We start from the raw sequence: 18115 nt of genomic DNA, 5'->3' as shown, positions 1-18115 counted from the left end.
CAGGCGCGATCAGGTCTCCTCGTGCCTGAATACACGCACACACAGATGTCAAAATGCATCTTGTGGAGTATCATGCGTGAATACAGTCGGCTATGGCTTACAGTTAAGTGGGTAAAAAATGGATGTGTCAGTATATGACGTCCATGCATTCAGCAGCCCCCAAATAAATACCTAATCAAACATCAAAAAATGTTAAATAAATGTATACATGTATGCTAAATAAACATATGTATCTGAAATTTATATATATATATATATATATTTTATATATATTTTATATATATATATATATATATATATATATATATATATATATATATATATATATATATATATATATTAAAATTACTATTTGAAAATTCTTTGTTCTTTTTATATAGCCTAACAAAAATAACTATACATACCTGATATATGCAATGTATAGTCTTGATTTGGGTGGTCAATCTGCATTTGTAAGTTTGAAAGGGTTTTAAATCTTGTAAATCAAGTAAAATGACTCAAAATCAAGTAATTTAAGCATGCCAGAGTCAACTTTAATCATATAAAATGTAATTTCCCCACAGCAAAATTGTGGCCAGTGAAAATGCTGAGTGGCTAGTAACTTTGGAAAACCACTAGCCACATTGGCTGGTGAGCAAAAAAGTTAATGTCAAGCCCTGACCCTAATCAAAAACACCTAAACAAGCTAATCAATTTCCTCAGGATTATTAGAAAGCTAAAGGATAGGAGCTTAACTCTGCAGGAGATGAAGCTGTCCATCCCTGGGGTAGAGGAAATGCATCTTTATGTGCTACCTTGTTCGGTCTGCTGTAATCTAAACAAAAACAAAGAGCCCTGTCTTTCTTCTTTACCAAACCTATTGTTGAGGCCCATATACTACAGCACTTTTGAATGATACCAACCTCCAACATATCCTGCAGCAATGCACAAACTTCCTAAAACAAATTAGATGGAATCTGATGGCAACACTCTCAAACTGAGACCCTCTGACTTAATCATGTTCTTCCCAGGAGAAGTTCTGCTGATGTAAAAATAAAAACTGTTCTTTTAACTGTTCAGAAATCAGGTCTGCACTGGAAATATAAACTTGTACAGTCACCCCTTACTCAAGGATGGGCTGCGTTACCTGCAGGAGGTGAACTTCCACCCACTTTGGAGAATCAATGATTCACAATGGAAGATACCACATTATCAGGGAAGACAGACAATTGTGACTTCTTACATATTGATATTCTACTGCCATTTTCTTCCTTTACTCTTGTTTAAATTAATGTTGGTTTTAAGAGTTACTTTACATCTGAAACTCCTTCCACACTGATTACGTGAATGGTTTCTCTCAAGTGTGAACTTTAATATGTTCATATGATTTTTGAGTGAAACCCCTTCCACACATTTGGCTCTCTAGAGTGAATTTTCATGTGGACATTAAGGCTTGATTTATGAGTGTAACAGTTCCCACACTGTTGGCAGGTGAATGGGGTTTCTCCAGTGTGAACTCTCATGTGGACATTAAGGTTTGATTTTTGAGTAAAACTCTTTCCACACTGTTGGCAGGTGAAAGGCTTCTCTCCAGTGTGAACTTTCATGTGGACACTAAGGTTTCGTTTTTGACTGAAATTCTTTCCACACTGTTGGCAGGGGAATGAGTTTTCTCCAGTGTGAATTCTCATGTGGAGATAAAAGTTTGATTTATGTGTGAAACTCTTTCCACACCGTTGGCAGGTGAAAGGCTTTTCTCCAGTGTGAATTCTTATGTGGCCATTAAGACTTGATTTTCTAGAGAAACTTTTTCCACATTGTTGGCAGGTTAAATCACTTCTAGTTTCTGTATTCAGAGCTTTTTTTTGTGAAGAGACTTTTTTTGTCATAAAGCAACTTTTTTTTTCTCCAGTTCTGAAATCATGATCTTCCATATGCTGATTTTTCTCTTCCATTTCCTCCAGTTCTTGACTCTCCTCTTTCAGCTGCATCAGGTCTAAAGAAAAAAAACAAACAAGTTAACCTTAGTTTAGTGGCACAAAACAACACATGTAAACCAACAAAAGCCCTGTTTACACCTCGTATTAAGATGCGTTTTGGTTGATCAGTTCATAAGTTAATGAGGGAGACAAATTCAAGTCTCTGAGTCTCCTAATGTTTTAACTACAGTACGGTTTTCTTGATGCATAATTCCACTTTAAATAGCAGATCTCATGTTCTGAGAAAATACAGTAGTCAACATTTGAATTGGATCAAAACCTTTCATCAAAGTTGTCCTAAAACCTCCTTAGGACAACTTTGATGAATTTTGTTGATCCACTTCAAATGTTGAATACTATAATTTAGTGAAGAGTATTTGTAAAAGTAAGAATATTTCTCATTATGCATTATGTGAGACCAGTTCTTGGGGTGATTGACCCAAAGAAGGTGGTCAGCCCTGATGGTGTGACAGGAACAGTGATCAGCTGTCCATGGTTTTCACAAAAATCTTTCACAAATCAGTCTTTCGCCACACAATCCACAATTATCCCACTGCCAAAAAAGACTAGTCTTCAGTAGCTTAAATGGTTATCGACCAATTACACTAACACAACTTTGAGAAGCTGGTCCTACAACATATTAAAGACAGTCTCCTACCTACTTTTGATCCATTCCAGTTCGCTTAAAGAATAATAGATCTACTGAGGATGCTGTCGTTACTGCTCGTCACACTACGCTGAGCCAGCTGAAACATCTAGGTAATTGTGAAAGGATGTTCTTTATAGACTTTAGCTCTGCCTTTAATACAGTGATTCTGGGCAGATTGGTCACAAAGCTTGCAGATGTGAGCTTTTCCCAATCCATCTCTCATTGGATCAAGGACTTTTTGACAAAACGCCCTCAGACTATTAGACTTGGTCTCCACCTGCCCTCCACCCTCAGCACAGGCGTCCCACAAGGTTGTGTTCCGAGTCCTCTTATTTATACTCTCTATACTTATGACTTTGTCCCCACTCACCCTACAAACAACAAGTTTTCCGACGATACAACTGTGGTTGGACTCGTTTCAAGAGAGGATGAGAATGCTTATAGGGACAAGTCCAAAGATTGGCAGTGTGGTGTTCAGGCAATAATCTCAGACTGAACTGCTTAAAAACAAAAGCACTCATAATAAATTTCAGAAAGAGCAGTGTAGTCAAAACGCCTTTATACATAAATGAAACAGTGTAGAAACTGTCCCTGTTTTTGAGTTCCTAGGCACATTATGACCATCTTCCTAATATTGTGTTGGCTCCACTTTTGCCGCCAAAACAACTCTGACCCATCGAGGCATGGACTCCATTAGACCCCTGAAGGTGTTAGTAGCAGATCCTTTAAGTCCTGTAAGTTGCGAGGTGGAGCCTCCATGGATCGGACTTGTTTGTTCAGCACATCCCACAGATGCTCATTTGAATTGAGATCTGGGGAATCTGAAAGACAAGTCAACTCCTCAAACTGGTTGTTGTGCTCCTCACACCATTTCTGAACCATTTTTGCTTTGTGGTAGGGCACATTATCCTGCTGAAAGAGGCCACAGCCACCAGGGAATATCTTTTCCATGAAAGAGTACATGGTCTGCAACAATGCTTAGGTAGGTAGTATGTGTCAAAGTAACATCCACATTAGGGCTGGGCGATATATCTCATGCAACTGTCACACGCATTTCGTCAGTAAAGCCGGTTCCCTGATTACCGCTAAATCGCCATCACCTGCTTTCAAATGGAGCGGCATTTAATAGACAGAGCCGTAGTTCACTGACAAGCCACGCAATATTGCGTAGCTTGTCAGTGATCTACTTTTGATAGATACTGACCACTGCAGACTGGGAACACCCATCTCATCTAGCCATCACAATTTGGCTCTTGTCAATCTCGCTCAAATCCTTATGTTTGCCCAATTTTCCCACTTCTAACACATCAACTTTGAGGACAAAATGTTCACTTGCTGCTTGATATATCCCACCCACTAACTCAGGTGCCTTGATGAAAAGTTAATCAGTGTTATTGACTTCACCTGTCAGTGCTCATAATATTATGACTGATCAGTGTATATCGCTGCAGATCTCTCAGGGGCTTATAACCACTGAAATAGTCAAAAAGTCACAGAAGAGAATTCATTTTCTGAGAATCCTTAAGCAAAATCAACTGTAGCGAAACCTGCTGGTGTCCTTATATCGCAGCACCAAAGAGTGTACTGACCTATTGCATTCCTGTGTGGTTTGCAAGCTGCTCAGCAGCAGACATGAGAGCCCTCCGAATGGTCATCAGTACAGCCCAGAAAATCATCAGAGACTAGAACATTTATTCAGCTGTCGTTGTCTGACCAATATGGTCAAAGACTCATCCCACCTTGGACATCACCTGTTTGTCAAGCTGCTCTCTGGAAGCCGCTTTAAGCCCATTGCATCACAGACTAATAGATTTAAGAACAGTTTTTACCCAAGAGCCATTAGAGAACTGAATGATTCTGCTGTACACTAAATTTTGGATTACGCCTTGAATAGTTAATGCTTCAATTCCTCTAATTATAACTTCAGTTAAGGTCACTTTGTGATTATAATGTGCACTGCCTTTACACGGAACTGTCAAGTTCCTGTATTGTTGTTATATGTATTGTCTTAATTATTGTTGTTGTGTTAAGCGTGGATCCACCATAAGGTTCGCTAACTAAATTTATTGTATTATGTGCAATGACAATAAAAGGGAATTGGAATTGACACAATTTTGATATTTATTCTAAGGGTGTACTCACACTAGGCACGGTTGCCTTGAACCAAACTCAAGCGCGATTGTCCACCCTCCCACTCCCCTGCTGTCCTGCACTCACATTGCGTTCACTTAACGTTCCAGGCCGGAGCACGCTTGTGTCATATACAATGCAAGTTTCGCTAATATACTGCCTACTATGCCGTGCAATGTTTTTCATTAGCATGTATCAGAGAATTATTACGAAGGCAACTAATGTTAATGGAGGAATTTGCAGCTTTACTCGCAAACTACAATTACGGTTCATCAATAAGGTGAGAACCAGACCCGCTATAAATACAAATACATGCAAATTAATTGCATTCATTTAAACGTGTACTGTCCAAGTAGTAATAAAGATGTTTGTCGTCTTAATGATGACAGTAGTGCACACAAAAGTAGTAACTCTTCCATGCTCCGTCACAGTTAGCACTCACACTGCATGTGTACCGCGCTCCAACTGACCTGTGCAGGGACAGCTAAACAAACTGCGCCTGGCCACGGTACGGAGCGATCACACTAGTCAAACAAACCGTGCTTTGGGGGTCAAACGTGCTCAAGCATTCATAACGGCATTCATAGTCAGTATCTCAAATTTTTCTAATGTCTTGTATCAAACATGCATAATGTGGATTAGAATAACCATATGGAAATGTTATGCTCGTGAAGTTAGGCATTGTAAAATTAGGTGTTGTAAACTCCATGTTTATTTTTAATGGAGGAGATGGGGTAGAGATGCATGTACTCACAATCTTCCGCTGACTGGGTTTTATATAGAGAATTTTGTGCCGGTTCTGGTATACACATGGTTTTAGAAAACCTTGGGTTCTCTCTGGTGTGAATTTTCATGTGGACATTAAGGCTTGATTTATGACTGTAACTGTTCCCACACTGTTGGCAGGTGAATGGAGTCTCTCCAGTGTGAATTCTCATGTGGGCATTAAGGCCTGATTTTTGAGTGAACCTGTTTCCACACTGATGGCAGGTGAAAGGCTTCTCTCCGGTGTGAACTCTCATGTGGATTTTAAGGTTTCTTTTTTGACTGAAACTCTTTCCACACTGTTGGCAGGTGTAAGGCTTCTCTCCAGTGTGAACTCTCATGTGGATTTTAAGTTTTTTTTTTTTACTGAAAATCTTTCCACACTGTAGGCAGGTGTAAGGCTTCTCTCCGGTGTGAATTTTCATGTGGACAAATTCATCCAGTTCTTGGCGGCCCTCTATCTGCTGCATCAGGTCTAATGCAAAACAAAAACAAATACACATTAAACCTAGTTTAAATGGCACAAAGCAACACATCTAAACCAACAAAGGCCCCATTTACATCTGGTATTAAGTTGAATTTTGGTTGATTGGATCAGAAGTAAATGAGGGAGACATTAAGATTTAAACCTAGGGCCTGATGTGTAAACGTTGCGTACACAAAATTAGCATAGAAATGTGTGTACACAATTTTTTACACACATATCAGGATTTATTAAAAAATAAACTAGGTGTAAATTTGTGTGCACTGTACAGGCACGTTACACCTTTTACTGGAGTGAGCGAAGTGATAAAGTAAACAGAACGATTTAAACTGTTTTACATTTGATATACACATTCAGAATCAATATGCCACTCTCATGAAATGGCGGGTACTGAGGCGGACAGGAGCCAGTGCAGAGGTTCCAAAACAGGAATTATTTGATCAACTACTCTAGCCCTAGTCAGGATATGGGCTGCCAAACACAAAAAAAGCTGATTAATGTTTCAGCTGTAGTAAAGAACAAAACTGGCCATAAACGTGCATATGTTTTCTGAGATGAAAGTGGGGTGGAGAACAAGGACTGAGTGCAGGAACAACAGATAAGTAGATCACAGTTAAGGGGGTCAGGTGAGAAAACATGGTACGGTTGACGAGTCCAGACAAGGGAGTGCAGAAGTAGAGAGTATATATAGTGAGTACAGGTAATGATGTGCAGGTGCAGGGAATCCATGTAACGAGGAGATAAGCTGACTGGGTGCAGGTGTGGATCAGGAGGGATGCTGGGAAATGGAGTTCAGGCACAGTGAGACAGATGGTGAACCGTGACATTACTCCCCCCTCCTAATAGGTGCATCCTCGTGCTGTAGGAACAATGAGGTATGTCTTTTTTTTATCATTTCTTACATTTCAATAACTAAATTAATGCTATGCCTGACTATTTCAGTTATTTTATTCTGATTATAAAGTAAGTATTAAACTACTGATGCTCAACACACCAGCAAATGACTTCACACCGGAAGTTTTCAAGCTGGCTTATATTATTGCGGAAGTTCAGAAGAACGCTCCGTTGCATAGTCAACTGAGGTGTATGAAACACTGGGACATGCCATTATGTAATAATACGATAGGATTTTTGATAAAAAATAATCTACCTCAAGTGGTAGTCATTTGAACTTTAAAATAAGTAGTGTCAAAGACTTTACATAGTCCTAAAGGGACTATGATAGTGTTCAAGCCATTGAACAAATGTCTTCCACCATGTATTTTTCCTCTTCCTCGGTCGGTAAAGCAGGGAGTCTTGTGATTGTCAAGCCAGCAAATCAGAATTTAGCAGCCTCATCTCTGATTGGCTGGAATTGTGGCACACAGAGTGCCCCAGGGATGACGCGTTTTTGTAGGCCAACCCGGAAGTTAGTGGCGCACGGGTTCCCTCGATTGAAAGCGTATGCATTTTTCCCATAGACTTTTGGAAAATCGTAGAAAATAAGCTCTGTGTTTAACAAAGGGACACTTACACGTTTTGTCTATCAAGATAATCTTTAAGTTAACACAACATTTATAGATTTTGAGACCTAAATAAAGTCGTCAGATATAAAAGGCTAACAGTAGGCTATAAACGGACTACAGCACACCATGGTCGCGGATCAACGTCATCACCACCAAGCTTCCTCAAACTTTATTTAGAAAACAACTTTATTTAAAAACATGCTAGCTGATTATGATCTGCGCTGTTATTAATACTTATCCACTTTTTCATGCGAAATGCTGTCCAAATGTCCCGTTTTTAATTATGACGTCTAAAGTCCCCACCAAAAGAAGTAGTCCCTTTTAGCAATTTGTTAGCAACCGCCGATTTTAAGACACAGTAAAAGTAAAAAAAAAAAATCACAAGTGGGTTATAACTGGTGTGTTTTATGTCATAGATCAAAACGTGAAAGTATTTAGAGGCTTTGTTAACCACAGACCTTATTTCAGGCGATTTAACAAAAACCCATTCAAAAAACCCATAGACTTTATGGCGTTGGAACCGGAAGCCCTAAAATGCTAACTCGCTTCTGGGTGTTGCCTACAAAAATGCGTCATCCCTGAGGCACTCTATGGTAATGCTCTGTTGTGTTGAGCGCGCGAGCCATCGGCGATTGAGAGTGCTCAGTGTGGGTATGAGGAGAGCAAGCAAGTGAAACATTGCACACGCGAAAGAGAACATCTGCGCACATCCAAATAAACTTTTTTTAAATGAAAAATTGATTTTCATTCGCACAAAACACTTTATTTGCGAGACGAACATTTCTCCACAAAACTCAGTTCACGTGCGTGCGAAATGCCCTTTTGCGTGCTCAAAATACAGTCTTGCGCATGTGGAATTGTGGCAGAAATTTAACTTCATAAGAGGGCAGGTGTCCTAGAGTCACAGCAGGAGAACAATGGCGACGATGCAGGCATCCACGTGACCTCCAGGTTGGAGCCGGGAACACAGGGGCCACAGCCACCCGCATTGCCACCGCCACTCTCCTGCCAGGACAGAGCCAGGAACTCGGGGTCTATGATGGCTCATGCAGCTCAGGTGGCCATGACAGTTCAGGCTGCTCGGGCAGCCCAGGAGACCATGGCGGTTCAGGATATTGGGGAGCCATGGCAGATCAGGAGGTTCAGGGCGTCATGGAGGTGTGATCTCAGTGGCCTCGGCCCCTATGACCAGGGGGATATGGCACCCCCAAAAAAATTCTTGGGAGGAGCTATGGGCTGGAGCGGGGTCTGGAGCAGACTCTGTAGCTTAGACTCTCAGCTTTACGGCAAGAGATCTAATAAGCCAATCAGGGGCTGTGATATTGCACTGTAAACGAGAAGAGAGGAGATGACAACAAAGCTAGATGACGCGCAAAACCTCACGCCAAGCAACTGCGCGCATGGATTTGTTTATTTCCTCAAGAAATGGCATCTAAAAAGCCAAAAGAGCCACAGATGAAGGTTTTTGTCGGCGTGGAGGCTGTTTTGGAAAAAATTTATCAATTTAGTAACTCCGAATCTGAAAGCAATGCGAGCTATGACTTGGTGCGCGAAGCAGCCTTTATTGAAGGAGAGGATCCTGATCTGGATAAGTAAATGTTCCTAAACTTACCTAATAATGTTTCCAGACTTACATAAACGTTTTGTAAAGTTATTCATTGTATTATATTTATTATTGTGATTGCACAGCTGGAACCAGCCCATCACCCACTCCCTCACCCACTCCCACTTCTTCACATACAAGAAGTAGAAGCAGAAGTAGAGGCAGAGCAAGAGCTAGATCTTCACTACAGGGAAGGAGTGCTCCACCATAGTCTTCTGGAGAAGAAGAAAGCTGGCATGATGTTACAGATGCAGATAAGGGCTCGAGTTTTATTCGCGTTTGCTCCAAAAAGACCACCAGGACTTCAGTTGATCACGAGTGCAACATATTCACCACTTGAGCTTTTCAGCTATTTTTACCACATTTGTTATTGACGCGATCATAAGAAGCACAAACGCTTTTGCTGAGAAGAGGGCTGAGGCTGGAAAGAAATTCACCTGGAAACCACTTGATGTGAAAGACTTTTTGACCTACGTAGGTATTGTTATCTATATGGGATTGGTAAATGCAAAGTCTGTTGTGGATTACTGGGCAAGGAAGGACATTTATAGTTTTCCCTTTCCTCAGTTTGCGATGTCCAGAAGGCGGTTTTGTGCTATTTCGTGGAATCTTCATCTTTGTGGTAAAAGATGAAGAGAATGCAAGAAAAAGGGGAATCCCTGACTATGACAGACTTTGCAAAATAAAACCCCTCTATACCAGCATTGTTTCAGAATGCAAGGCATACTTTCACCCACAAAAGCAGCTGGCAGTGGATGAGCGAATGGTTGCATCAAAAGCAAGAACTGGACTCAAACAGTATATGAAGGACAAAGCAACAAAATGGGGATACAAATTGTTCATCCTTGCGGATTCATTGTCTGGTTACACCTGGAGCTTTTTTGTTTATGAGGGAAAATCATTCATGAACACAGGTAAAAGCCTCAGTTATGAATCAGTAATGCAGCTTTTGGATTTTAGTCTGTTTGGACAGGGCTATCACATCTTTATGGACAATTTTTATACCAGCCCAACCCTTTTTCTGGATTTGCTGCTCAAACAGACTCTGGCATGTGGCACCATACGCCCTAACAGACAGGGCTTTCCAAAAACCAAGACCAACGACCTCAGCAAGAAGGCCAAAAGAGGAGACATTCGTTGGATCCGACATGGAAAGGTCCTGTTTGTAAAATGGATGGACACTAGAGAAGTGACGATGTGCTCAACAATTCACACAGCTTACAGTAATGACACAGTAATCCGACGCATCTAGAGTGATGAGGGTATCTGGAGAAGAGATTGCATCGCTATCCCAGCAGCAATGCTTGAATATAACAAATACATGGGTGGTGTTGACCTTTCAGATGCTCTTATTAGTTACTATAATGTACTTCATAAAACAAAGAAATGGTACAAAACTTTCTTCTTCCATTTTATTGATATTACTGTGGTGAACAGCTTTATTCTGCACTGTGAACTCTCAAAACCCAAGAACAACCCCCCTCTGTCTCAGAAATTGTTCAGAGAACAACTGATTTCTGAACTTGTCAGAGAGACCACAGAGCCATCAACATCCACTGCATGCTCTTCAGATTCACCACCCCAAACATGCTTGCCTGAATATTTGGAAGTTTTATCAAATTAAACAGTGAAATATTCATAAAATTACTAAGAGCAGCTCTGTAGATTAAGTTCTTGTATAGTGAGTGAGACAGCAAAGTATGTGTAGTAGTAGAGGGTGCTCTATCATACAGACTTCAGATTTCAATAGCAATCATTTTTAGCTTTAATATTCACAGACACTAGTCCGTATCGATATGATCCATTGTACAGCCCGACTTTTGATTTATTCATCCAAAAATTGCTAAAGTTCTTTGATGTTCCGCTTTATACAGTAAGTTCTACACTCACCTAAAAGGATTATTAGGAACACCTGTTCAATTTCTCATTAATGCAATTATCTAATCAACCAATCACATGGCATTTGCTTAAATGCATTTAGGGGTGTGGTCTTGGTCAAGACAATCTCCTGAACTCCAAACTGAATGTCAGAATGGGAAAGAAAGGTGATTTAAGCAATTTTGAGCGTGGCATGGTTGTTGGTGCCAGACGGGCCGGTCTGAGTATTTCACAATCTGCTCAGTTACTGGGATTTTCACGCACAACCATTTCTAGGGTTTACCAAGAATGGTGTAAAAAGGGAAAAACATCCAGTATGCGGCAGTCCTGTGGGCGAAAATGCCTTGTTGATGCTAGAGGTCAGAGGAGAATAGGCCGACTGATTCAAGCTGATAGAAGAGCAACTTTGACTGAAATAACCACTCGTTACAACCGAGGTATGCAGCAAAAAAACATTTGTGAAGCCACAACAGGCACAACCTTGAGGCGGATGGGCTACAACAGCAGAAGACCCCACCGGGTACCACTCATCTCCACTACAAATAGGAAAAAGAGGCTACAATTTGCACGAGCTTACCAAAATTGGACAGTTGAAGACTGGAAAAATGTTGCCTGGTCTGATGAGTCTCGATTTCTGTTGAGACATTCAGATGGTAGAGTCAGAATTTGGCATAAACAGAATGAGAACATGGATCCATCATGCCTCGTTACCACTGTGCAGGCTGCTGGTGGTGGTGTAATGGTGTGGGGGATGTTTTCTTGGCACACTTTAGGCCCCTTAGTGCCAATTGGGCATCTTTTAAATGCCACGGCCTACCTGAGCATTGTTTCTGACCATGTCCATCCCTTTATGACCACCATGTACCCATCCTCTGATGGCTACTTCCAGCAGCATAGTGCACCACGTCACAAAGCTCGAATCATTTCAAATTGGTTTCTTAAACATGACAATGAGTTCACTGTACTAAAATGGCCCCCAGAGTCACCAGATCTCAACCCAATAGAGCATATTTGGGATGTGGTGGAACGGGAGCTTCGTGCCCTGGATGTGCATCCCACAAATCTCCATCAACTGCAAGATGCTATCCTATCAATATGGGCCAACATTTCTAAAGAATGCTTTCAGCACCTTGTTGAATCAATGCCACGTAGAATTAAGGCAGTTCTGAAGGCGAAAGGGGGTCAAACACAGTATTAGTATAGTGTTCCTAATAATCCTTTAGGTTAGTGTATTTGTGACTGGATTCTGTGATTTCATCCGTGTTTTCTGCATCAAAGAAATCGTTTGGCTCTGCTTGGTATTTGCAGTATTAGAGTTAATTCTGTGAGTCATTTATTGTTATGGAAACAACTTTATTACACAAGTGTAAGAAGGGTATGCAGTTAATAGAGAGCAGACTTCTATACGCTCTACATAGCGCTTCATGACTACTGGATAGATACAGCAGCTGTTTCAGCTTCACACCGGTATGGCGGTTTTTGAAAAATTTATATCGGTCTCGAAATTAAAACCGGTATAGCACCCAGCACTAGTTATAATGTTACATCTATATTATGTATCTAAGTTATCTGATTAATATCATAGGATGTGTCATAGAACGGGCTTCAGTTTATTGGCAAAAAGTCACTTCACCTCGGGCAGATATTCCTTTTTAGATGCTTATTTATTAATTACATTGCTGCAACATAATCATAATCTAACAGTGTTCTAATCACGTATTCAGGTTTTAATTTTCCTAACTTTTCAGATATTTTCATTATCTCCATGATGACCATTCTTCTCTGAATTTTATGAGGTTCTGAATATTGTTAACTTACATGAGGAAATGCGAAAGAAATAAAAACAGCATTTAATGCATTTATTTTTTTAAAGAAACATTTATAAGTAACTCTCCCACTGCCACCGCAATGTTTTTCAATCTTATTTCCTTTTAAAAGTTGTAATTGATCAGAGTGAGTTATGAGGAGTTTGTACAATACAAATAGTGTCCACTGCAGTGAGTCCTTCATTATAACTTTATGACTCTTATAAACAACTACTTACAATTACTTACCTTTCACGGTTTGATTTATGCAAAATAAATACAATTGTTAGATACTAAATATTGGCGTGATTAGGAATGCGCAGTATCTGGTCGTGTGATCTTGACATGTCTGTCCACATGAGATGACTCGCTCCATGTCAAATAAAACTGATTTAAACTGACATTCTTCAAAAATATCACTTATTTCTGTAGAGGCCACGTTTTAAAAAGGATCAAATGAAACTAACCTGTTTGTTCTTCAGTTTCTTCATGTTTCACACTGAACACTTCTTCAATCTTTATGTCTTCACTCTCCTGTTTAATAAACGCCATCTTTATAATAGTGTCACGAGATCTCAGATGAACCAGGAGTTTTCCTGTGTGTTTGAACAATTTGACATGTATAAGATGAGAATAAATAACAAAGAAAATAAATCCAAAGTAAATCTCAATCAGTGTGTCTCAATCAGCTCGCTAGTTCAGTAGTCGATATATATATATATATATATATATATATATCATTACCACAGTATAAAAAAATCTATCATTAGAATGTAAATATAAAGCACTATTGATCAAGGCTCGACAAAAAGGACTGCCCGATGGCCCAGGCCAGTGTGAACGACGCTCGGGACAGTAGACGGAACGGCTCGGGCCAGTGCTGTAGGGTGTGCGATATATATCGTCTATGATATCGTAATTGTTGATTTAACGATCTGAAATTGAGTATGTCCCTCTATTTACAAAACCAAACAAAAACACACACATTCAGCGCACGCATGCACACGCATATTTTGATGCATGCTTTCACTGCGTGTTTTAGTCTATTAAAATGCCTTTAGAATGACCAAGAATTCAAGATAAGGGGCAAAAGTGCCCCTGTATATCATTTATACTTATATATTTGTAATTGTTGATATTTGGACAAAACCGGTGCTGTGTAGTACTGTTGTTTAACTATATTAATATATTAAAAATAGTTCCAAAGTCCACAGAATTGTTTTTCGTCTCTGAGCAACACTTCCTGAATGAATCAGCCATTTGAATGAATCGGTTGAATTTCAATGACTCGCTCATTAGCAGGGAATTGCTACCACCTACTGGCGGGTTTAATTTCAGGTGTCTTTTCATTTTAAAAATAATTTCAAATAACAGTATTTAACGGTTTATATTTTCAACATTTCAAAACATTATTTATGCATCTGTAACTGCTCTCGACTGATTAATAAAGTTTAATTTATAGTTATATAATCAATATAGTTATGTAGTTACACATATTACAATTTCTGTACCTGAAAATCTCCTGTTTAAACCTACATGAAAAACTTGAAGAGCATTGTTCATTTCATTGATATGTTTGTTCTGTTGTATTCATTTGTGCTAGTACTCATAATTTTGGTGTCATAACCTTATTTAACAATAAATTGGCCTATTTTCTCTTTTGTTACTTTATACATTTTTTGTTGTGGGGCAAGTAGAACCGGGCCAGTAGAAAAAAATGTTGTTTGATACTTCAGAGTGATGAAATGCATAATTGAGAATGTGAAGAGTGGGCCGTGTTTGATATTATAAGGAGTTATAAGGGCAGTGCAGTAGGGCTGGGTGATATGTAAACTTTTTTGGGCGATAATCGCCTTCAAAAATATTGTGAAATCCGATAATATCCTCTACTTCACACTCGCCCAACTGTGAAATCACTCGCGTCCAACATCAAATTCATCAAAAAAAACTCTTGATTGCTGCTGCATTCACTTGAGGAAAGAAGTACGATAAATCCAGCTTAAAATGGACACAGTGCACTCTTGCTGAGACACATTTCTGGTTAAAGAGATGAGATCTCAGAAAGTCTCTTGGAGAGTGTTAAAGAATGCCGTGTCGATGAAAGAAATTTAATCAGCACAGACAATGGAGCTAATGTTGTACAGCAGCTAAACTGGCCATGGCTCAACTGTTTTGGGCATAATCTAAACATCGCCATAAACAACTGACTTCAGAAGGAGAAGGTCAGTATAGACCGAGCATTTGGTGTATGCCGGGCCATTAATGGAGCTTTCTCGTAGAGTTGGCCCTGAAGATGTGAACTCTTGAAAGCGCAAGAGGAGCTCAACATCCCCATCACTCTCTCAAAACCATAAGCTAATTATGGCTAATTATACCTTTCCATTATAGCAATATATTTCAATATCAATATTATTTTGGTTAAGGTTTCATTAATAAACATTAGTTAAAATGAACTAAAAGTTATTTGCACTTCTGCAGTATTTATTAATCTTTGTTAATGTTGATTTCAACATTTACTAATTATTCAGATTACATTAAGCTTGATTTCCATATGCAACTGTTAAGGTGATTTTAGATATTTAGAAAATTCAGGTGTAAATAATGTTAATGTTAATAAATAAGGTTAAATTACATAATGTTCTTATGGTTGTTATGGTTTAACACCCGTTTCCTAAACAGAAGCTGTTAGGTGGTGTTGTAGGTTCTGGTGTTGTGTCTGTGTTTGTATTTTCTGTTTGCAGGGTGGACTCAAGCGGCAGGTGTAACAGGTTGCCTATTTTGCATTTTATTTTATTTTTAAGAACTAATGTGTCTAAAAAACAAAATCATATGTGTTTTAATTTTGAATTATGGTTTTGATTTTTGATGATTTGAATGATTTTTTTATGATGTCCTTACACAACTTTTGAGGTGATTTTTGTCTACCCCGCCGCATGCCTATAATTTGATTTTAAAAGAAAACTAGTTTAATATTCTACTGATAAATGTCTAAATGAATATCTTTATAGCATTAAAATAAGGGTTCAATGTTTGATTATTTGCATCATTTAAAATTAATTATATTTTAATATCCTGTAATATTTCAAGAGCTGTTTAAACTTTTAGCGAAGCTGTATGCGTTGCATTTGTTATTTTAACAATCTTCTATCATGTGTAATGAAAACACACATCTGATCCTTTTTATTTAACACATGCTGTGTGCATCACAAACACTAAAAAGGAAAGTGTATATTGAGATATATATCGTTATTATGAAATTAATTTATCAATTATCTCATAATTATCCTTTACTGCAAACTGAAGACAGAAAATACTGCTTTGATAAACAAGGCCTTACTTTCCATTAAATCTGAATTTAAAACCAGAATTCAGGAGCTCATAAACAAACAAATTAGGATAAAGATTTCAAGAGGGTAACCAAAGGTCATGTTCAGCGTTAAGAGAAAATATCAATCACAATTAAATCAATATATCATTACTAAAAATAAATACAAATATATAATTGAACAGTAAATGGTATAAAACATCTAGTACAAACAAAAAACTAGTGTCCTGAAACTGCAGCCTGTGTATCACAGAATAAAGCTACTCTTTTCAACAGATTCGAAACACTGAGTGAATCATTTGACAAGCATTTTGGTTCATTTGACTCGTAGTTTTGAAAGGCTCCGTTTCTTCACAACAATTTACCAGAGACTGAATTCGTGTTAATGATAAACTGACGCGAAATGAGAGGCACATTTTCTGTGTGAACGCGCTTTATTCACAGAATTTTTACTTACTTTACTTACATTTAATAATCAATTCACACTGTGAAACCAATAAAATTACATGAACGCACTATATCTACTAGAAAAATAGTATGTTTAAATCCACAAACCTTTCTTCAGCCGATTCACAACAGAACCATCATAGCGTGGCGCAGCTTTATGACGTCACAACACCACACCAAAATAAAAGCCCTGGTCACAAAAGTTACATACAAAGCTACATACAAAGACACATATAAGTAGAGACGTGAAATATAAGTGAAATACATGTTTAAATACACGCAATGATGTTAATATACAACGAGACAGACTGCTGACTGACTTTAATGATTGTTTAAAGTTTATGATTATTTACTTTGGAAGGTCAAATCAGTCCATTAACTGAGCGTACTAGTTGTGTTTCCCAAACTGTGGTAGCTACAGGTCACTCCTGATATCCTTTTGAACATCATACCATTTAGAAAATCAGCCTCAGTTCTTAAAATAAGTTTGTAGGGACATGTAAAACAGTTTACAAGCTGTTACGTGTCTGAACGTCATTGAGTTTTACTTATATCATGTAACATTGTTGTGTGTGAAGCGCTCCTCCTGTTGCTCTGTGCTAATAGGTTGTTTGCAAATGACATCACAGCAGCAGCGCAAATGAGTCTGGAGGGCAGGGAGTGATGTTTCTATATAGGAATCCTATCAAAAACTCAAAATTCACATGTTTTGCGTCGTTTATGGTTGCTCAAATCGATAAAATCGAGAACCCAGAAGGTGTTTATATCGTTTACGTGACTTATACTGTTTTTATAACTTATTTCAATTTTTTATCTTTAAAAGTTGTCGCCTTTTAGCCTATAGCGTTTTGCGTCTGCTGATACTTAAATGAATATGGATACCTGCTTACCTTTATGACTTGGTTAAATATTCACATTCTTCATGCTATCGTTTGCAGGGAGGAGAAGATATTTTATCCTATTTAATTATAATTTGGTATTTTCACTTCAGTTTTGTAGTATTCTGTTCACAATGTTGATCTGGTTACCATGAGAACAGTGTCACGTGCTGCTGCTTCAGCCATCGTATGGTAGAAAATGTGCAAATAAAATAAATGTGTTCAACAAGCTGACAGAAGTCCATTTATTTGTTGGAAGCGTGTGTAACTAGTTTTAATGTTATTTTTGTAAATATTCGCTTTCCCTTATGACCACGGAGGAGAATCGGAGGGTCACGTTCAGGACACAGACACGCTGTATTTTTGTGTTTAATTTAACAAATGACAACCAAAATCAAACCCATAGAAGCTCGTGAACAGTTTTGAAGTGGCTGTGTGCAAGTTATAATCATTCACAAGCCGAGTGATCATACTCTAAAACATGTTAATTATTACACAAAAACCAAATACAAAACTCAGCAAAGTATGTGATTATTTTGAGTGAAAGGCAGTGGGTTTATTTAGTGACATGAATACATTTGCTAGTCGTCTTTCCTCACCTTTTCAACCAAAGCGAAAATTGTATTACCGTCCATTTTTTTCCATGAACTACACAATTCCAGATTCAGCATAAATGACCTACAATGGC

The 18115-nt window shown here is 38.6% G+C and overlaps 1 protein-coding gene across 1 annotated transcript; it reads right to left on the bottom strand.

Annotated features, from left to right (window-relative positions):
* Positions 1-367: 367 nt before the first annotated feature.
* On the bottom strand, positions 368-16712 carry LOC137035525 (gastrula zinc finger protein XlCGF57.1-like). The gene is made up of 5 exons (XM_067408904.1): positions 16658-16712; positions 13245-13373; positions 11550-11606; positions 5492-5977; positions 368-1975 (listed from the first exon to the last, which is right to left on the bottom strand). Exons 2-5 carry the CDS (start codon positions 13327-13329, stop codon positions 1359-1361), a joined length of 1245 nt encoding a protein of 414 aa, XP_067265005.1. The 5' UTR covers positions 13330-13373; positions 16658-16712; the 3' UTR covers positions 368-1358.
* Between the last annotated feature and the right edge of the window lie 1403 nt (positions 16713-18115).

Source organism: Chanodichthys erythropterus, chromosome 14 (assembly GCF_024489055.1).
Source record: "Chanodichthys erythropterus isolate Z2021 chromosome 14, ASM2448905v1, whole genome shotgun sequence".
Taxonomy (NCBI): domain Eukaryota; kingdom Metazoa; phylum Chordata; class Actinopteri; order Cypriniformes; family Xenocyprididae; genus Chanodichthys; species Chanodichthys erythropterus.
Note: the sequence above shows the minus strand (reverse complement) of the source record. Positions and strands in the feature narration are given on the sequence as shown.

What these genes read in the sequence shown, in the direction of transcription:
- LOC137035525 (XM_067408904.1), bottom strand. Translation starts at nt 13,329, where the DNA reads ATGGCGTTTATTAAACAGGAGAGTGAAGACATAAAGATTGAAGAAGTG. An exon ending in AGAAACTGAAGAACAAACAG is followed by an intron (nt 11,607 to 13,244) that starts GTTAGTTTCATT and finishes ATGTCTCAACAG; the next exon opens with AAATCGAGACTCATCAGACC. An exon ending in AACCCAGTCAGCGGAAGATT is followed by an intron (nt 1,976 to 5,491) that starts GTGAGTACATGC and finishes TTTTTTCTTTAG; the next exon opens with ACCTGATGCAGCTGAAAGAG.